Genomic DNA, 22,975 nt, shown 5'->3' on the forward strand with positions numbered 1-22,975 from the left:
TTGTGTATAAAATCCGCATTCTAGCTGCGATAAATACAATGCTCGTACAAATACTTTTCACAGCCACTGTAGATAAAAAATCAACCAACGATGCTTTTCGAAAGTCAACTAAGATCCATTCGACATTGTCCACCTTTCCTTAAATTGAACAATGATTCCCCCGAAATTGTGACAGCTGTTTCTCCCATGACGTACACCGTTCGGCCGATTCGCTGTTCCTCGCTTTCCGATTTTTTTCCTGGTCGATCCGTAGCCGCGTACAGAAGCGTAAAACTGGCAACCCCCCATAGGAGGTGCGTACGTGATAGCCCCATATAAGGCAAGCATACACCATACATGGCCGGAATGTAGGGATCGCCGTTTTTGTATCATCGATTCGTTCTCCCTTTCCCTCTCTTTCCACCATCGATCTCGCTGTCCTCTTCCTTTTCTCAACCACCTTCCAGTTTGCACAAAACCGATCTCGTGCGCACCGCCTCGTGCACGGCTGTAAGCTCTAATTATCTGTTTGCTCTTCCGAGAAGTTTGCTAATTCCCTTCCAGATAGATGCTTCTCGTATTTTCACATCCGTGATAAGTTTTCCGACAATGAAATTGAACTGCTGCGTACACGGAAAGGGAGAATTTTTGGCCGATGAATAATCGGCGGATTTTTATATATTCATAGGAAATTTGAAGGTACATTGGACAGAATGCACACGGTAGGTATGAGATTTGCCTCTCAATCGATATCGTATTATGACGTTAACCTAATGCTATTAATGCTATTAATAATGCTATTGTAGTTTCAAAGAAACTCTGTCATTTTGACAACACATCCCTACAGTTTCGCTATGTGCAACACAACTATAAGGTTTCTCTTCCACATTTGAACGAACAATAGTAAAATATTATTAAAATGATTCTTAAAGTTTTACATGTCTCAAGTTACGAATTACAAGTGCTGATAAATTCTTTCGTACAACAGTAACAAATTTAATCGTTTCTGATAAAAGAAATAAAGTTCTATGTGTGAATTGTACAAATTACAAACTACTTGACGCAAAATGGTACAACCATTATGTAACGAATGTTTACAATTTATAACTTGTCAACTTATAAAATGTCAGTTCGTTAATATTATTACAAATTACGAACCAGCTATCCTATTTGAGCAAAACGGCGAAACAATTAAATAACAGAAGTGTATAGTTTACAACTTGTCAAATGCTAGATCGTAAATATTACTATTTGGCAAATTATCGTGCAAGATTCCAGAAAGTACTTGCAATTCCAACTCTAATCAGCAAAAACAGTCGCATGCTACGAACCAGTCCCATCGAGAAAGTAACGAAGTGTCACCTGTAACGAGCAACGATCGACCAATTTCACCTGGTAAACGTTCCATTTCTACCAGAGCGTTTCAATCGCGCTGAAATTACTTTATAACTTAAGGTCGAGTGTATAATTCGATCGAGAAGATACTGAGGGAGAAAAAGTCTGCGAGTTCAGCGGAAATTCCTTGGAAGAAATGTTTCCTTCCCCCGAGCAGCCAAGCAGCCACTCGTATTGCTCGTCAAAGCGTCAGCCGACTAATCATCCAATCATGTAATTACACCAGCGATTGCATGGGACGAACGATAATTAATGATCTGGCTCTGGACAGCTACCGCGTTAACACGGAAATAACAGCCGATTTCGCGCGTAAATAATTACACACCTTTGTTTCTCGACGAAACGATCGACGATCGTGAAATTTAATCTATTTTTTATCTGATTGTTCTTTTTCCTAATCGAGGTTTCTGATAATAGAGTAGAGTAGATATACAGCGAGAGATAATTTAAATTAATCAAACATTAATAGACATTACTGTGTACAAAATTATTTGTACAGTTGGAGCACGTACAGAAATAAGGAGAGAAATATTTTCGATGTTATTGAAATAATCAACGTACATAAATAAAAATAAATTTGTTATCGAGAGCATAAAAGAAACTCATCTAAAGTATTATTTCAAATGAATCAATTTTTAACAATTTTCATCGAGTATCTTTATATTTATTTGTAAAGGAAAAATATTTATTCGTTGGGTAGTCTAAGATTTGTTCACATAGCCAAAAATACGAATAAAGATAGTAGCGCCCTTACCTCTCCGTTTTCCATAGGAGTCTGCCTGGAAAAGACGCTGGTACATATCACATCGTCGTCCCCGATGTAAATAGGTTTTCCGGTAACAGGCGGCACAGAATACCGCGTCCAACATTCTTCATCGCTTGGTGCGTAATACTGCCACGGTTGGAAATTTTCACCATCGATAGATTTCTCTAAAATCCATGCGGCCGGCCTTGGTGAATTTGCTGCCTTCACAATTACGTACTCTATTTGATACACCTGAACAGACAGAATTTATGACATATTAGATATTATATTCATTTATTCCCAATAAAGTATATTTATATAATATATTCTATATATATAATATATTCTAACAATTCCTAATGCAGCAAGATCGCCATAAAGATTTTAAGTTCAGAACTGTTACAACGATAAATCAAATATTTCCATAACTTCGATACTTTCTAGCGTGAGGATATCGAAAAATTGCATCAAAATGCAAAATATTTTAATCGTTTGACGTGGTGTTTCGTCTTTCAGAGAGAATCGCCAATGGTACACGGAATACCTACGATACGCCGAGCCATTTCATTTCAGTGTGTAACGGCGGAAAGGGAGTTAGAGGACAGAGAACCATAGATACCCTGCAGTTTGCCAGAATCCCTGCGGAGTCTGGTGAATTTTCTACTGGATAATTAATTTCAAGCACGCAGGAATCGTGTGGAATAATCCACGTGGTTGAATTACTCACGATCCATCTGGCTGTGCCACGTTTCCGGCTGTGCCACGTTTCCCGCGGTGCTAACAAATAACAATTCGCGATCGTCGTTCGCGTTACTCCACAGGATATACGAATCTTGTTATTTTGTTAGAAAATAGTGTTTCCTGTAGCAATGTTTGCAAAGAAAGCGACATGTTTTATTGCGTTAGAATTAAAACACTATTACTAGTTATGACAGTATCAATTTGAATATCTGCACTTTCTCTTCGTACATCCTAACCATTCTAATCATATACTTCTGAATCACTGTACTCTAGCAGTCACATTCAAGATTTAAGATTACCAAGTTGAATTCAATCGATTACTATACAGTATAAGAACTGAGTTTAATTATTTCAAACGAGGTATGTAATTATTGACAACCTCTTATACAATATTTTTTAACCCCTTAAGGACCGAAATATTTTGCAAAAATTGATAGATTTAGCAACTGATTAACATACACAATAACGCATCATGTTTAAAACAGAAAAAAAAGCGATAGGATGAGAAATTGCGAGGCAAATATTCGATGTTCCTTACAAGGAGAAATGTCTTTATAAAGCACATTGTATACTTAGATTTTTACAATTAATCTTTATGTATCACTTATGGTGTGGTACAGATGCAAACATGGTACAATGCATAAGAGCGGGCTGCAATCTTTGCAACGATGCCTCGATTCTTCACGGATCTTTTTTGTCAGTCTTTTGCGAACGCACTTTGCCTGCAAAGACTTCCTTTGATGGTAGTTGGCGGAATAAAATCTGCCAAGTGTCGCTCAGTAAGCCTCAATGGAACTGGCACGCGAGTATTCTTAGTTTTGCACAAATTCAACCGATAAAGTAGGAGCGTGTTAACACGAGATGAAGGAAGGTAGACAGAAATTTGAAAGCCTGTTAACACGTGTATGGTCGTTAAGTAGTTAAATGGAAAAAACGTTTTACGAAGATGGAGATGTCTAACAGCCACTGGATGAGTGTTTCGCTTTCAAGGACGAGTCCTTTTACCACAAAGAAATACACAAGCTGCCATTAAGATGGAAAAAAGTTGCAAATGATAATGGAAATTATACCGCGAATTAACGAGTAACAAACAGTACGAAGAATTACAATATTCTTTTACTTGGTAAACGAGTCTCCATAAAGACAAAAACTCGTAGCCACCCAACATTTCTCATCCTTTTAATAATTTGTCGAATGGAACAGTAACTCACGAGGGCTATCGCGTCTCAACGGTGGACGTTGTGTCGCCGAGCAGACACGCGTCGCCCTGTTTCGTCGGGTTAACAAGACAGGAGTCCCTCATTCTCTCGTCGGGTCCGTCTTTGTCGTTGTCGTTGTCCTCGTTGTGTCGTCGTTACGCTGGCATTGTGAGGCCAGACCGACGCCCACTTTCGGACCATAAAGACAGATCGCATGTCCGCGATACCGGCGGGGTCCGCTTCCTTCTAAGGACTTCGTCCGGGACGCTCGATCCGAATCCCGAGGAAGCGGACTTCAATTATCCGATCCTCTTGCTCGGTCTGTGCATGTAGCAGATCCTTCCAACTAGTCGAATCATGGAAATCTGCTCGTTAATATTGAAGCCGAGGCAGCCTGTTTTAAATCAGACCTTCGTCTCTTCCTTTAGTTTCAGTTTTTAAAAACATTAGAAGATTTCTATGAGAATTAGAGATTTCTGGACTGGAACGTTTTACATCGAAACGCGCTGATCCTAAAGTACGATCTGACAACGTAGATGCAACTTTTTCAATGAATTGATCAATCACATTCTTTCAATCGTATTAAAGACTGTCAAAATATACCTTGACCGATCCATTGGACATAGTTTTTGAAATATCGAAAAGTTTGTGGAGATAAAGCGGGCGTGGAATTGGCGAAGCTTTCTACGTCAGAGTTAAATGACCATGAGATTTACTGTTGAGACTTGTGTGTTTATTTGAATGTAGATTAATGTTTCTACCTATCTGTACGTATATGCCTTGCGTATATAGTGCGTTATAATTGATTACTAATCATCGAAAGGGCTAACACGATTTAATACAACAACGAGACGCATCGATCAAAAGTCCGCCACGCCACGAAATCGTTTTTAAATCCATTTACGAAGCGATGCAGCCGCGCCGTCGGTATTTACGGACGCAACGTGCGCGTCCCGAAATCTCGCAACGAACTTACGAAGAAGACGAAGCAGAAGCGAAGAGGAAAAGTACGACACACACAGCACGGCGTGCAAACGTTCCGAAGGCTAAATATTTACACTGGCTGCACGTGTTCGTCTGCTTCTTCGACTCTGCTATCAGCATCGCGTGCCTCGTCATGGGGTAGGTCGTGTAGAAGCCAACAGTGTATTCGGAGTTCAAGGTTGACGCTTTCTATACAAGCAACCGGGGTATATATTGGATTTTCTTCGCCATCTCGGATGTCGACGGACGTCGGTGAACGCGGAGAAAACAAACATGATTTCTACGCTGTCGTTTCGGTTCGAATGGAACGACGTTTGGTGTTTTACGGATGACAGTCGTTGTTGCTCAACCATTTTGCTGTTCGTCAAAATAACCAACATTGCTCGAAATATTTCGCGCTACTTATTGTAATTCAATTCAATCGCATTTGCATTAAAAAGAGAATACGACCGCAAAATACCAGAAAACTTTCATCGAGGTATCTAACGAAATAAATTTGTCGGACATGTAAAATGTCAAAGTATAAAAATTGAGGAAGGAAAGAATCTCTCTTTGCACAGCGAAATTTTTTTATCAGCCATGCAAATAACGAAAACGGTAAATACATCGTGATATATTCTTAGAGAAGAATGCAGAGAATTTGTCGAGAATCGATAATGGAGGACTTCATGAAGTTATCAAGTAAGCACTTTAATTTTCAACGGATCGTGTGAAAAAAGTGCTTCGAACCGGTCTTCTCGGTTCAAGGGCCAGCACGTTTATCTTCGATGGGTTTGCCTCAGTGTAAATAGTAGTAAGCTCGATTGGATGACCCTGCAAGAAAACACGTCAAGGGCTGTATGCTTAACGCACCCTATCCAACGCGACCTTTCTGCAGCGCACTACCATGAAGACTTCGATTATGTTGCACTCACAGCTTCATAGAAGCACTTCGCTCAGATTGCGTCGAACACGCCAGTATATAAAATTATTCTTTATTATCTTCTACTCTTCTCCAGAATTTTTGCGGTAGAAATTGACAAAAAAAAAGGGGGAGGAATATAATAGGTCTTATTATATTCACAAAAAATACATAAATTACATAGGACTAGTACAATTGTTGTTTGTGTTTTAATAAAGAAGTAGCGTAAAATAAACTTGAAACTTATTAATCTTTGAATTAACTTTGAACAAAGATGTAACAAAAATAATGTTAGAAAAGATACATGCTTATTTTTATGGGAATTTAAAGTGGACAACCTTTTAAAGATTTTCTAAATTTCTTTGAAGTTGATAGCTTTACAATACACACGTAACAACGTTGAAACGTGAGATGAATCAGAAAATATTTTTACAATAATTCGCAAATAATGCGCTTATCAAACATAAATCTTAAAAATTACAAAAATGAAATATCGTTTTTATTTCATCGTTGTTTCCTAAAATCCATAACTTTCGCCAACATCATACGTTTGATAAATGTAACTTTCTTATGATCTTTCAAATCGCTTCTCGCTTCTCCCGAGGAACTCGCTTGAATTGTGTCATCTTTAAAGTATACGATACTTACATAGCTTTGTAACCAGGAAGTAAATCCTATACGAGAATTATATGTACATTTAGCGTATCTGATAGAACTTGTATCAATAACGAACGTATCAAACATTAGCTGATCTAGAACACAAATTCCTTTCAAAAAGTTCGACATTTCCGGAATCCCTCGTAAAAGTTACGGTCAAACGCGTGGAAAGGGTTCGACCAAAGGAGGAAAGAAGTGGTTGTGATCGGTTCGAAGAAAATTAAAAGTGACTACGACCGCAAAAGTCACGCTCGATCTCGCTTCAAGCATCCGAGAAACACGATTTTTTTGTCAGGCTGCCAGAGGAAGAGCGGAATTCTCGTGGTCCGAAGAAGCGGGCACCACGTCCAAGGGAAGGCTCCCACGATCGGGTCGACGACTAGTCGCCTTCGTTCGAGCTCGAACACATCGACGCAGCCTTGTAAGGATACGGCCGGTATTAGCATCGAATGACAGAAATGGCTTTATAGTGGAAGCTCAGGAGATGAAGAAAGTCAATAATGACCGGATCGGCGTCGGGCCGTGAGTCGACGATCAGACTCGATCCTTCGCTAAGAACGCGTGTAGATCGAGCCAGATTGCGTTGTAATGGAAGAGATTTTATCGTCGATTGTACGGTTATACAGGTGTACTGGCAAGTCTCAAGCTACGGCTCACCGTTGCGATCGAGATTATGTTTCGGTCGGACATGGAGCATCGCGAATGCTGTTCACAATTGTATTTTATACGATATGTTTCTTAAATTTGCTTGTAACTGGTATTTTATGAAGTTACTTTGAATGAATTTCTCTACGAAATTTAGTAGGTGCAAATTTTACGTTTACGTATAAAACATAAACATTCAATATGGATAATAGTTTAATATCGCTATATACAAATTATCTATACTATTTATTATTATACTATGATTATAACTATTTAGAACTATATGCTAACTATTTATTGCTACTTACAATATCAGAAACGAAGACAAATTTAGGAAATTTTTAACTCTTTAGAAATTTGATAAAATGATCAAAATTAGAGATTTCCTTGTCATATAGAAAATTTCATTAACTCAAACTCTGTATGGACCGATACTTTTTGCAAACAGATATTTCTATTTAATTACAAACGACACCTCTTATAAAACAAGCTACAAAGTACTCAATTTCGAGGAATAAGAGAATCTTGTCTATTGTACCACGAATCTCAACGACTCTCAACAAAATTTTTCTGGCACCATAATTTTTCACAACATACGTATCCACACGCTTTTAAAGCATTTGTGTGTAAACGCAATGTTCGCGTACAAAATTAACCGCAGTCCAATTACGACCTCAAATGATACACAAATTGCATTTTGACTCGGAGGTCGCATCTTCTCGGAACAATTTACGACACGAAGATTACCCTGAGAATTAGTCAAGCAGTCGTCAGAGAGACACCATATGGTAGCTAATTAGATCCGCGGAACTGTTTACAATTAACCACGTCGTACAGAGCGGCATACAGTGGACAGAAATCGAAATAATCATTGCTCGACTTTGATCGTATTATTCGATGATATCATTGGTCTATATACAATACAAACGTAAGCAATAATTTCTCGAAAGCCGAAAGAGGATTAGAAAAAATCGTTTGTCATTCTTTTGGTTGTCAATTTTTGTGAAACAGTGTTTGTAAATATGTAGTAAATATGGAGAATTTGAGAAAAGATACGTCAAATTTTAATTTCCTATTTAAAAATTTCTCTCTTTCTATAAAATGCAATTAAAAAAAAGATTCAAAACAACCTGTAATTTTGATCGTTCCGTGTCAAGAAGGTATTGTATTACGTTGTTATATAATTTTTCTCTCCTATAAAGTGCTTCTTTTTAGTGGAATCCATTCGTAATCGTGATTTGGTTGAGGAGTGAATCTCTGATCACACTTATCGCGAGGAAATTTTAAAGGTTACACAAAATTATTTTTCAGGTGAAATGATATTTTTCAAATATGCTTTTTTCTTATAACAGAAGCAGTACGAAGGACAACAAGCTAACAAATTAAATTTGAAAATTAAGTCGATACAAAAACAATTTTTGGCTACCACAAAACGAAATTGCTATTCGTGTTATATACCCAAAATTTGTATTGATTTCGTTAAGATCAAACTATCATATATAATAAGCATATACTTAAACTCTGTGTAGAAAATAAATGTTGTCACGATTCAACATTTCCATCCGCTTTATGATGCAGTTTATGATCGTCATTTCGCGTTTCAGCGGGTAATGTTTGCACCCTATGCTCGAATCGCTCCACAATCGCAATCACGAGTGCCATCAATCGTCTAATTTCATTCGTATAAATATTTTCTGGCCAATGACACAGCCGTAAAGGGTTCGTACCATTCAAACCGTAAGTGTCATTTTTATTATCCTCATTTCAGCACGATAAATATAAATCTAAAACACATCTAAAAGTCAACTGTGTTCTTTTTGGTTGACAAAGTGCCTCCACTTCCGAATTCGCAGACTGTGAGCTCTCAAATTGTCCGCGACTGGCCGCGTAAATCATGCCAATATCTAAATACACTAATTATAGGTGGCGGAACCGAGGAACTTTCTTAGCACCTTGTTCAAATCCATCGCGTTGAGTATTCTTAAAGCTCACGACGATATTTTTACAATCGCAATAAATCTTATAGAATGATCGTGCGACACTATAAATTTTATTCGTTAATCTGATAAACGAACCTACTAATCAAATTTCTGTACTTAAAAACCTTTGGCTGAAAGCTTCAAGTAAAATTATATCTGTTACAATGTTACAATGTTCAATCGTAATTGTATCGAATCTTGATCGATCTTCTTCTTCTTCTACTTTACTTGGCACGTTGAATATTTTTAACCGTCTAATACAAATTTTATTACTTCGAATTTTCACTCTTTCTTTAATAATTTCCTTCCACTCTTTGATAGCAATACAAGTTTTTAAAGAAATAACGCGATCGAAAACGCTTCGTGTTGAATTAACAAAATAAATAATATGATGCTGATATGCTAGGCGAGAGAACATTAAAAAATAAATGGAAAAATCATCGACAACGTTCGAATGATCACTTTAATCGTAATACGTTTTACGATGATCAAAGTGTATTGAAATTGATGGATTACGCTTTGATTAATATTATTTTCAATAAAGCTAGAGATATTGAAAGTGTTATGAAAAATTCAACTATCTCGTCTGGAACGACCTAATATTCCGCATCATAAATTACACATTACAAATATTATTATCTTCGGCGGTTGGCTCTTTGGCGGAAAACTGCATGCGCGTCTATGCTTGGAACGTTCCTCATCGTTGGCAATTTCATCGGTAACTTACAAAGAGAGATGAACTGCCGCATCATTCCGACCATTCATTCGTTTTCTACGCCCCTGTACTTTTGTTTTCACGCGCTGGATGATATAACGCTAAAGTAAATTGCACGCTCTATTCTCGGTGTAGGGCAGATATTCTGAATACATAAGCAATCGCTATTTTCTGACCGCGTGAACACGCTCGCGCAAAGGGTAAGCCGAAAGGAGCAAAACGTCTTATGCCGATAATGCACTGGCAATTTTCAGCCGAGAGATTCGCGTGAGCTATCCTGAATCTGTAATTTGTATTTATATTTCCAAAGTACAATTAAGCAATTTTCACACTTTCGTTTGTACTTCCTGTTGTTTCTCTTATTTAGAACTTTACTTCGAGAGGGAAAAGTCCTTTGTTGTGTAAAGATTTTGTAAAGATAGCTGTGCAAAGATTTTAATAATAACAGAAAATACATTTCATATTTGTATATTGCACGATTATTATAGAGCAAAGATCATCGTATTTTCCTGTATACGTGTATTATAATCTTCAATAAAAATTTTGTTGGAGAAAAAGAAGATTCGAATTGTTTAATGAAAGAGAGAAAACAAGTGTACATGATTTTGTAATTTACTTCGCACACTTGACATTTCGTGTTAATTGCGATACACTGAAGGGAAATTTTTGAGAAGAATATAAGAGTGCCTTTAGACTATCAATATATATATTTTCTATATTTCAAGATTCTCAATTAAAAGGATCGATACTGTCAATGCAATATTTTCAATATTTATCGACAAATAGAATAATCGTCGAGAACTTCGAAATATTAACAACATTACTGATCGTCTAGGGATACGCTAAGTGAAAGAACGAATGTTATTATTTTGTAGTAGATAGCGGTGGCAGATGTATAAGTAGTACTGTCATATGTGAAAGAAACGTAGCAAAAATACTTAAAAACGCCTAAAAATAAATTCAGTTACCATAACAAAACAATTTGGTGCAAGGCTTTTGCGCAACGCTATACATTCCAATTTGAAATGTGCATTACTATTACTATACTAAGAGTCTAGGAAGGTATTTTCGACGAGAAGAAACCACGGCCGATTCCTTGAAAACCAAAGCGTCCAAGAATTCTAATAACGACAAGCGTCGCCCTTTCTTCGATGAAACCCCGACCCTGAGGAACGAGTCTCGGCCACGCAAAGAGGAGCACTTCAAGCCTTACCGGCTCCAGGAACCGTCTGTCCGGTAAACTTTCTTGCCGCTGCACCTCGCTGCACCCCATTTACGGACCTTGCAAGATAGCGCACAATGCCAATTTATTAGTGGTGCCCCTTAGCCTCGCTTCAGCGGGGGTCTTACGGTCTTGCGACGCACCCATAAAGGGATGCCCGACACCATCGCTCGTAAGAAACACTGGGAACGATACACGTTTACCACGACCCGCTTCTTTTCACTTTCGAATATTTCTGACTGAAATCTGCGGATTTTTGGTTCGATGTGGATCATACAATTTTGAACATTAGGAAGAAAGTTTCTTCTGTGGAATTAGCTAACGTTATTGAAAAATATGAGTTATCGTAGATGTTGAAATAGCAATTAAATTGAAAGTAGGCAAAGTGACTGATGGATTTCTAGGTAGCTGGAATAATAATCTGTGTTGAATTGACTGATACGTATCAAAATACTGCTTCGAAAAATTTTGTGGAAATCGCATTTTCATTCTTTAATTTTCTACAATATATGTATCGAGGTATAGATATTTTTCTTGAAACGAAGACCAATCGCTTATGCAAATTTTAAAGCAAAATAGGAATATGCTAATATATTAATGTAGGTATATACTTCGCCTGGATTTCTTCATTGAAGCGTGGTAAAATATCAGGATTCTCTTTTAATCTCTTTCACAAAAAGTTGACAATTAGAAATTATGTTTTACATCTTTCGTATTACGCATACTACGTTCTTTCTTCAATGCTCGAAGTTATTAGAAGATAAAACGAAGTAAGAGATAGAAATAAACATATTGTTCCAATTGATAGCCAATTATGTATACATGTAAATAGATTTGCTTTATCTTGAAACGTATTAGGCATAGCTAAGTATATATAATGGTTACATATTACGATTTAAGATACGCCAAATATGGAATGCCGATAATTGTTGCAGAAAAAGCGACATTATCTAACTGACAAGAGAATGTGTTAATAGAATTTCGTATTTCTAATTTAGATAACATTTCGCTTTAATGTTTGATATATGATATATGATATTTATATGAAATACAATATTTTATTATTATTATTATTATTAATTATATATGAAATATGATATTTAAATAGAATGAGTGAAATTAATGTAACTTTGCGTTTCAATTAATTTTCACACTTTTAATAACTCAATATTTAGAAAGATACAAACTCAATTTTTATTCATCTTCTGCAAACATCACTTAATATCTATTTCATCCATTTCAATTATTGATTCAAGAAGATTCTTAATTCAGAGAGGACACGCTATGAACGCATTAAAAAGGATAAACTCTAAATTATACGTTTCATACAACTTCAAACTATGAATTAAATTGTCCATAAAAACCGAAACGAGTTTTATTTCATGTAACAGAGAAACATTCAAATTCGCAAAGCATAATTTCGTATCAGATTATCACGTCCTAAACATCAATGTTAATCGCTAATAATTAATTTGCAGTGTTTCGGAGAGAAAAATCACGATGTTATCACAGATGTATATATCTATTTAAAAGAAAAATTCCAATTACTCCTCTTTCCTTCTCCAGTCTTGTTCTTCGGTTGCTAGCCTTAACAAAAATGATTACAATCTCGCACAAACCCTTCGGACGACCAGCTGGATACAACGCGATACAAATAGTAGGTAGCGCTGGTAAACGATCGTACGACGCTTATTGTCGGCGACACGCGTGAAACGTTCGCGTGGAGTTGAGCGGACACGCGTATAAAGCCACGTTTCGCGGAGGTGTCGCTTCTCGAGATGCTATCGCGGATAACAACGTGACGCGAGATCTGTTTACGATACAACCTTTCTAGCTCTTCTGCCAACTCTCGCTCCTTGCCTTCTTCTTCGTCTTCTTCTTCTTCTTGTTCCGTGTGGTACAAGCACGCGGAACGGAGCCTGAAGAACGTTTATCACGAGTGCCGGTACATCGTTGGAAAATACATTCAAGATGAAACGTAATTTTTATTTCAATCCAAGTTCGATGTTATTTTTGATTATCTGGATTCCACATTGATACGATTTCTGACTTGTGTAATCCGAGTAATAGCTCCATTTTATCGTATAAGTTCGACAGTATTCTTGGATATTTTATCTTTTCGAGACAGACTTTTTGCGACAATAAACGAATTCGAATTTGAGAGAAATTTTAAGTTAAGCGTAACTTTAAAATGGGATACAAGATCTTATTTAAGAATATTTAATTATTATATAAATATAAAATTATAATGAATATTTAAATTACTAGCGTTGATGCGATACGATTTTTAGATTGAAGCTCGTTAAATTAAATTTTACGTACGATATCCAAACCGCAGTTAAGTTTAAAACAACGTCTCGAATCGAAGTATTCAAGCGTTTTCGTAATCCATCGAATAAACGTGGAAAAACTTCGATCACAATACGAAAGGAAAAAGGAAGAACATCGACGATGTAGCAAACCGCAAGATCTCGTAACCTTATATTCAACCAGAAATCCTTGTCGTCGAAACTGACGTCTAGTCGACATGAGCCTCATAATCGGATTATGTCGTCTCGTGTTACCTTAAATCCATCTGCAATTAATACGTCCACCTTCTATATTGGTAACACGATATCGCTCTAAGTCTGGTTGTTTTACGCGCACGTACATGCGTTCAGTGAATCGAAAGGTGGTAGCCCGCGATTCCCATCAAAACAAGGTGTGTAACAGGTAAATCGTACATAAAGTGCGATGAACCATTTCCATTTCTAATTAAAGATTCCTGGACTCGTCAGCTGCGAAAGAACCTTTGCAACTTTCCTCCTGATCACGATCTGTCAATTGAAGATCGATAACTCCATCAGAAAATGGATAAAACAATTTATCATCCTCGAAATTTGTCAGAGATTTCCAAGTAGCGAATTGTCGAGACCTTTGAGGTTCTCCATAATGCGGTGATCCGCGTTTACCATGAAATCCGCGGATGCAAAATCGACGAGCGGACTCCGCGCGGTCTGCCACGGAAATTCCACGTCCTGGTCTCTTGCCAACGTGATCTTGGCTTGGACCTGGTTTCGCGATGGCACCATTGCCAAAAGTAATTCGCGTGAACCGCAAACGCGCGCACGATTCTAAACGTTAACTAGAAATCTTGGCGAGTATGTGTGTATTAGCAGCTACGTATGTGAGTGGCGAAATTAGCCTGGACACGAGGAAGTGCCCGCGTCTCGATCCGATATAAACTTCCGTCGAATAGGAGACCAAACGGCGGGTCCCACTTAGGATCATTAATCTTTTGCAGTGCTCCTCTGAGCGCGTGTACAGGAGCGAACAGTGTAGTGCGTTACGCAACAGTATCCGGAAAACTGTTCGCCATTCAGTTCTATATCCTTTTCATTCTCTCGTTTGTGACAGAATGTTGTTTCTTCTTCTATAATTTGTTCATAATTTAATCTACATACGTGTAAATATGTGGATATTTTAGTCGATCTCTATTAACGATACATGAATGACTATATTGTAAATGAGATTTTAAAATCAACGTATAAATGAATGAAATACATAAGTGATAAAATAATGATGAAAAACAATATGACTATCCTTTTGTGGAATCAACAAATATATATATCTCGTATGACATTTATTCATTTAAAATTAAATATACGACTCGTCAAAGTATCATTGATAAGATCACGACAGTCTTTGTTAATTTGTAGGAAATTAAAAGATATTTTTTTAAACATATCTAACATGTTAGCATATATTAATAATTATATTTTTGTGGTAAATTTGTGTGCAATAGGAAAAAAAAGGAAAAAAAAATGATGGACTCAACCTAGTTCCCTACAGTCTCTACACCCAAGACAACTCTCATAAACTCTTCCATAAATCATACTTTCCAATTTCATGTTTTACACACATCGCAACCCTTTCATATATCTTCCACGCTGTTAGCTCGTTATGCTCGTATGTAGTTAAACGTATTTAACAACTCTGTCCATTGTATCACGTTGATCCTCTTCGAAGAGTCGAATACTTGTAGCAAACGAGAAAATCATTTAAACGATCTCTTAATTACTCGGCTTTCTGCGGGCCATTCGAGTTAACAAACAATGCCAAAAATCATGCTTGTTACAGAATATACGAGCCAAGCCGGGCGCAAGAACTTTAAAGGGTCGTTTACGTTGCCGGTTAATTATCAATCGTGACGCTGTCTAATTTATTGTATGTATTGTGCACGGCATAAAGGGGGTGCAGGGCCTTTTCAGCCGTTTCACGGGCCGCGGCTGTTCGTTACCAGCGAAATCGCCTTCATCACCCGAGAAAGTCCAAAGAAACGTATTATCTCGGGCTTTGGGTGGTCCTGGGCAGTCGATTTTACGACTCGATTCGCTTTCACGAGAATTTTGCGACTGGAACACGGGCACGCTTCCTCGTCAACCGTTACCAGGACCACGACCGATGAAATCGTCAATTTACCGACGATGTTTCGTTACTTTTAACTGTTAATTGCTTGCCTCCTTAAACGTTCTCGTATCGGATATAATTTCCTCTCGTTCGTTATTTAGGAGTTTTATAATTGGAATTCTGGGCTTTTAAATTTCGACGAGTGAAGTTTGTCGGATGTTAAAGGCTACGAAGAATTCATGTTTCAGAATTCATGTGAAATAATGAAATTCTAACAACTTTATCATAGTACTTCTTAATATTCAACAAACACGCCACCGGTATTTTTATCCGAGAAACGTGTGTCTTTCTCTATTGGGTCTTGCAGCGAACGAAAAAATACATTTGAACACGTCTTCGGCTGATCTTGGACTCCAAAAACGTGATGACATCGTGAGACAATATTAGAATATGTAAACTGGTGTTTACTTTATATTGTACGGTATATTCATACATTTATATTTGTGGTATAGCAAGATACTCATGGTACCCAAATTCTCTCTCGGCAAAAAAATTCAGAGGTACCTCGATTACGCTCCCACCAAGAGATTCAATCGATCTTCGCACCAGAATCAGCATTTCGAGCGAAAAGGATGTTCCACTCCTGTGGATCTTCAAGCGTTCACCTTTTTTTTTTCGTAACGTTCCCTGGCTCGAGGAACCACGCCGTGAATACTTGTACGAACGATCGGCTCGGTGCCGGGGGAGCCGAAAGTATGCAGGTACCGTGTACAACCTGCGCGGATAAATACCTGCTCCAGTATACCTGCGGCGCGACACAAGGCCTCCTCCATAAACGGCCCGCTATGTACTGCATTTATTCTTTGTTAGCCGTCTCTGTCTAGCGTTGCTTTATCGTGCATCCATGCTGCAAACCCTCGCGCCTTCGATTACAGCGAAAACGAATAATATCCCGACTGCCTCGATATACATTAACGACATGTTGATTCTCGATGCGAATGTGTACTTCGTGATATTTCCTTCTTTGTCTCTTTGGTTTACGTTTTGGAGATATATCAAATCTTGGTAGTAATGAGAGGATTGAAAAGCAAGCACGTAGCTTCATCAGACACGAGGTTGAAGACACTTAGCATTTACATTTATTTTGTTTAGTTAATTGTATATATATACAGGGTATCATGGAGAATATTCTGTAGAAGTCTTGTCAAAATATGCGCACTGTGTCAAACTTGATGGAAAATGTGCTGCATAATTTCTGAAGAATAACTGCAAGGAATATTTCCGCGGATTTTCGATGCTGCTATATCGGATACGACCATTTCGGAATTTAAACGTTTTCCTTGCATTTATTCGCTGATTTTTACTAAATCTCTTTTTATGACGAATCATAATTCTTAAACTCGTCAGTTTTTCCACATTTACATTTCTAATAGAAAATTTTTATTTCTAGTATAAGAGAATCAAATACGAATTGAAAGATTTACAAAAATAAGCGATATTTAAATTGTGTTTATTGGAAATCGATTTCCTAAGGTAACTAAATTAGGGGTACACGAGTGTAATGCTCGACTCAGTACTAGATAACGTGCTGTGGCGCTCACAACGATGCCATGTTGAAAAAGAATTCGTTTTTTTGAATGATTTTTATATTTGATTGGTCACGCGAGGTCACCATACCATATTGAAGAAACCAATCTCAAATGCAATTCACCGCGTGTTCCTATATGGATTACAAGATAGTATCGTTGGAAAACTGCATAACACGTTCGACGGAGCACGAAAGCGCTTCGGCTCGCTTGCCTTCGAGCGATTAAAAGACGAAGGAAACGGCGCGAACAGGTCGAACGTCAGGTGAAATAATCGCCTCGTGACGTCGTGGCTGCACCCTTTCATTCTCTCGTTCCAATGCAATTATTTAATGCAACAGAACCGTTTACGTTCCCTGTGTCGTGTGCATCGTGGAAACCAGTTTAAAAATAACCAGAAGCCGTGTGGTGCGGTATGAGCTTAATTGCCGTGAAGTCGCTTGATCGTGTGTACATGCGCGACGTAGCAGGTATAGATCAAGTTAACACGTTGACTGCCACGCGAATTTTATATATTCCGTCCTGGGAGCCGCAATAGATTCGAATATACTACACGTACTAACGTTTACTTTCTCCAAGATATTACGCTGTATTCGCTTATTTTCTTCCGACAATGTTATCTACACCTTGAAGATTTTTTTAATCCATCGAATTTATCTGATTTTAATCGCTCGAAAAAGTTTAGTAACGCGAATCATCGACGTCTATGGCTGTCAACGTGTTAAACAGGGGAACGTACGATGGAAATTGTAACGCGAGCGACTCTTTTTTTGACAAATGGACAAACGAAAATTTGGATCAGGACAAATGTGAACAAATCATGAAACAGTCACATCCCACTTACAAATCAATGAAAAATGTTTATGGAGGTGCTGATGACAAATTTCTTTTCAGATGGTCATCATCTTATTTTGAAGGATATACAAACGAACATTTTCATTGGATAAATGCGGATAAACGAATACTGTTCGTTTCTTACTTTGCACTTGGCGATGCCAATTTCGCAAAGCTTCTCTTAACACCTATCATGAATGAACGATAGCTGTGCGATAAGAGAACCTGTGTTTGCGGTTTCCCGTTCTTCGTAAATCCATTTACTCGTATAACTGAACTGTCGAAACTTCGTGAATGTTCATTTCATTGTACGTACTGTCATTGTACTTTCTTTGGTTAACTTCTAGTTGAACCTGCAAGATGCTCAACCGGCAAGCATCGCGTTTACCAGTCCGTCATCAAAGCTGAAGGATTAGTTCCGGTCGATTCATCAGCGTCGAACCGTTTTCACCTGGACAAGTGGAAACTGGTCACGATCGTGCGCAAATATCGAGGCAACGTGCGCATATTCACGCGCGAGTTCATCCACATAAACGATCCTAATGCCCATTATAAATCAGTGTAGCCTCGAATTATACATATTTAGAGATGCAATATATCCAGTCAAGAAAAGTTTCTTTTATTACGGTCGATAGGTATGTCTTCCCCGAAGCAGTCTTTCGGCTGGTGAACCACAAGATTCTATTGATTTATCGCCAACCAGCTCGCGCCCTCGATTTTCTCACATTTTCAAGCTCCGCGGCCGGTCACGAAGTCTTTACCATCTCTTGATACCGGTTAATTTTTTCGTGGTTTCCTTTCGCAGTTTCCGCCTCTCTGTTCGCGCTTCCAGCCGACGAAAACGGTGGTCCAAAGTGGGTGGCGAGTTACTTCCCGGGAAACAGCCCTTCCCCCATGGGTTATTACGGGAAAGAACGCCGCTCATCGAACAGGAATTTATGGCGGCCTCGAACGCGCTAATTGGACAGCTGTTATGGTGGCCGGTAAACGTAGCGCGTCCGCTTTGAACTTTTCCGGACACCTGACAAATTTTTGTGAATCTCGCACACAGCGCTAATTGTACGCGGCGCTGTTCAAAGCTGTCCGAGCTTTCTTAAGATCAAATCAGTTGTTCATGTGACATTTTCTCCTCGTTCTTATGCACAGAGTATATCGACGTCGTTTTCTGGAAAAACAGGAGACACTCTATGTACGTATGATACTAATCAAGATTTCACATGATGAAAGAAAGAAAGTACGATCTATCAGAACTTTCTTTCCATAAACGAACAAACCTTTCATTATAAAGGAGCAAAATAACTAAAACTCTTCAAAATAGAGGAAGAAGGATGTTAAGTACGAAAGATATTAAGCCTGGTGGGCGGAAAAGTAGATCATAAGTCTAAACCAACAAGAAACGTAACTAGAAGAGCGTTTTAACCCGGAGGGGAGGGCTATGAAAAAATAAATAAAGTAAACAGAGAAATGAAGAGAGAGAGAGAGAGAGAGAGAGGAGGAATAACACATGAAATAACGGAGCCTGCAGTAATCGACAAGTACTTGATGATCACTGAACTTCCGCGTTCTTCGTTTTCTTTACCAGCATATTGCTACAATCGAACGGTGGGTCATTTCCTCTTCTGGTCGGCAAAGGATCGACAAGGGGCCGCGGATAATATCAAGGGCTCCGAAATATCTTAATAACGAGTTCTACCTCAGTTCGACTGCGGCTCGAGATAATAATTCACGCTGTTCTGCCGCGTGCACCGCCAATAGCCGGGGATAGGGAGAGACCAGGAAGAGAAGTACGGTGTGCAAGAGGTACAATGACAGAAGCTGCGGCAGAAAATGGGGAACGAATGGGAGGACAAGAAATGAAATAAAAAGTAACGGGAGATTGGATGAGAGATAAAATTTGTGCAGAGGGTAGAGAGAGGCTGAGGGGGGAAATAAATTGAAGAAAGGAGTAAGAAAGTAAGAAAAGGAGCGAGAGGAACAGAGAAGAAAGAAGTAAGAAATGATAACAGAGAAATGTGCGTGGAAATTAATGTAGCGAAGAAGAAACGACGAGATTATGGAATAAAGTTATTCGGGCAAATTGTATCTCAAATTGACAAGTGGAATTAAATAAAGTTCGAATTTTCTACTTTATCAAGTATAATGAGATGTTAAATGTCAAGCGAGATCGGACAACTGGCGGAATGATATTTTGAGATTATAAAACATTACGGTTAGCGAATTTTTACTGGTTTTGGTAATAAACAAAACTAGCAAAAAAAAACTGATGATAAACAAGAGAACGATGACAGAAAGGTTAAAAAGAATAAAAGGGTTAATATTCTAGATTATTTCAAGAAACAAAAACATACAAATTTATGAAAGAAACGCGGGGAGAGAGAGAGAGAGAGAAGTAACGAGGAGTGGAGCGAGAAGAAGCTAATTGTAAGTAGTAAAGAAGATAAACGAAGAAGAAAAAAGAAGCAAGAGAACGAGACTGTAGGTAAAGGCGTGAATGAGGGCAACGCTGTAAAAGCAGGTAAGAAGTACCAAAGTGAGCACATAAAAGAAAGAAGAAAAAGAGGCTAAGAAAAGAAAAGAGAAGAATAAGAGACCCGACCGAAAGAAAGCAGGAAGAAAAGGAGCGGTTGGTCGTGGAGAACACGGAGCAGAATCACCTGTAGTCAGTTGAAAGAGCAAAAAGATGGCCACACGGCACGGTGGTACGCGAAGGTTCAGCACCGCGGTCTGTAATTATCGCCAGTGGCCGTGGGAATTGAATTACGAGGTAAATTCGTAACGTGCCATGGTGTCCGCGCACGCCGGCCAAAATCAAAGAACCGCCGTGCGGCCTCTTAAACCGTTTCGTGCGGTAAAAAGTCCCTTCTGACTGATCGCCTGACACACTTTGATCGCGCAAGCTTTCTGTCCCGGGTGGAGGTACTTTCTTGTTATTAATGATCATCCGTGCCGGACCCGGGGAAAAAATGCACTCGTTACTTTTTTAATTCACCGTAAGCTCGGAACTTTTATACGGACACGGGGAAGATGATTTATTTGAAACGCGTGACGCGAAGAGAATCGCGATTGAAAAATTAAGATCTCGCTACAATTTTACTCTGATCTTAAATATTAACGATAGCAGGCGGAATTGGCGATTTTCTTTTGAAACCAGTTCATGATATAAAAGTGACTTCAAACGCTATGATATAGTGTTTTGTCTATTTATCCGATGTATATTTATTTGTCGGTTTTGCTATAATAAAATTCTTAGTTCCTCTTATATAACTTTAATAATTTCTTTTTTTACAAAGGATGTGCCATGGTGAACGTTCATGATTGTATTTAATTTAGGTTAATATCAGACGTAACTGTCATAAAAAATGTTTGAAGTTACGGCATAAGAGATAATATCTTGAATTAAAAGGTTTTGCTTACGAATAACCATTATAAATGACTAAAATTTGTTTGGTTACCGGCAATCATTATCGATGAAGGGAATTTTATTTTTGGTACAAATAACCGTTATCGATGACGGGAATTTAATTTTGATTACCAGTAACCAATATAAACGACCGGAATTCTTTATGGTTATTAGTAAGCATTATAATTATCGAAGGCCAGAATCTGATTTTCGTTACCGATGACCATTATCGATGGCACAAATTTTTTCTGTTTATATTCGGATATTGTCAATTGTTATTAACATTACTGATGATTAGTACGTGTTCATTGACAACATAAAAAAATGAATTATAAAACTTATATATTTTATTAAGCGACAAAACGGTATGAAAATATACGAAACAAAGAATAGAACAGACGATACTGAAGTACAATATTAATATAAGGCTTAATAAAAATATCGTACCAACAGTTTATCCTATTCTTTGTTTTATATATTTTAATACCGTTTTTTTAACTCAATAAAATGTACAAGTCTTAATACGATATCTTATTTAATAAAATTTGACGATTATCGAACGTAATCAGAACAAATTTTTGTCGCCGACATCGATTAGCGGTAACCAAAAGAATTTTTCGCCATCGATAATGATTATCGGTAATCAAACTAAAATTCCGGCCATTGACAATAGTTATTAGTAACCAAAAATAAATTACTCTTATCTGATAATGGTAATCAGTCAGAATGGTTATTCCTAATCAGTAGAATTAAAAATAAGTTTTTGAATCATTTCATTTTTTTTCTTTTTGAGAAATTTCTTCACGATTTATTGATAACTGGCGTCCATCGAAATAAAAATTAATTTTTAGTCAATGACCCTTTACCAAAAATGTGATTAAAGTAACTGTTATTTCGAATCTCTAGTCGATACTACTAAAAATTCATAATGGCGAAGATAAAGTAGGACCAGCTGCTCGAGTTCCAAAACTGGGTTCCAAGTATCACACTGTGGTAGACATGATTCGCACGAGATCGCGTAACTCTGATAAAGAAGGGTACCTCGCTTGTGTTACAGGCCGCATCATCCAGTCGAAAAACGAACAAATCTGACCCGCTCGAGAACCGATCTTCCTTGCCCTACGGGGTATTATTTACGCGACTTCTTCGTCTTTCTCCATTCTTCTCTCCGGCCAGAGGAGATGATTCATTCAGTGGTTCGAAGACGAGCGGCCAGGTTCGAGGACCTTGAACACGAGGCATCGGAGGGAGCCTGACACGACTCGTTAATCCGTGAACAATGAAAGATTTCGATGGCGTCCTGCCGACCTGAGTCGAGTGCCACTCGCTGCCTCTTTTCACTTTCGACTCGACCCTACGCCCCGAAGGGTTACGACGTCTCCGTTCCAGCCTCTGATCCTTCGTTACACCGTAAAATCGATTCCACATACTCGCTTCCTGACGTCCTACTTTTCCATCGAATGACACTTTGCTGGTACTTCGGCCGCGTTTGTGGGCATTTGAACTACTTGGCGTGGCTGTTACTACGTCGCATAAAAGGCCAAAGCAATAAGTTGAGATTACACTGGATGAGTGTTTCAGAGATGTTCGGAGCGTTTTATGGG

The 22,975-nt window shown here is 38.2% G+C and overlaps 1 protein-coding gene across 2 annotated transcripts in view; it reads right to left on the reverse strand.

The window, feature by feature from the left end:
* LOC117235150 (laminin subunit alpha-1) overlaps positions 1-22,975 on the reverse strand; it is a 200,000-nt gene that overhangs the window by 127,166 nt on the left and 49,859 nt on the right. For both annotated transcript variants that reach the window (XM_033496929.1, XM_033496919.1), the window contains exon 3: positions 2,129-2,371. In XM_033496929.1, coding sequence (XP_033352820.1) covers positions 2,129-2,371 — 243 coding nt within the window. The remainder of the gene's footprint in view (positions 1-2,128; positions 2,372-22,975) is intronic.

This window comes from Bombus vosnesenskii, unplaced genomic scaffold (assembly GCF_011952255.1).
Source record: "Bombus vosnesenskii isolate JDL3184/JDL3185 unplaced genomic scaffold, Bvos_JDL3184-5_v1.1 scf7180000013264, whole genome shotgun sequence".
Taxonomy (NCBI): domain Eukaryota; kingdom Metazoa; phylum Arthropoda; class Insecta; order Hymenoptera; family Apidae; genus Bombus; species Bombus vosnesenskii.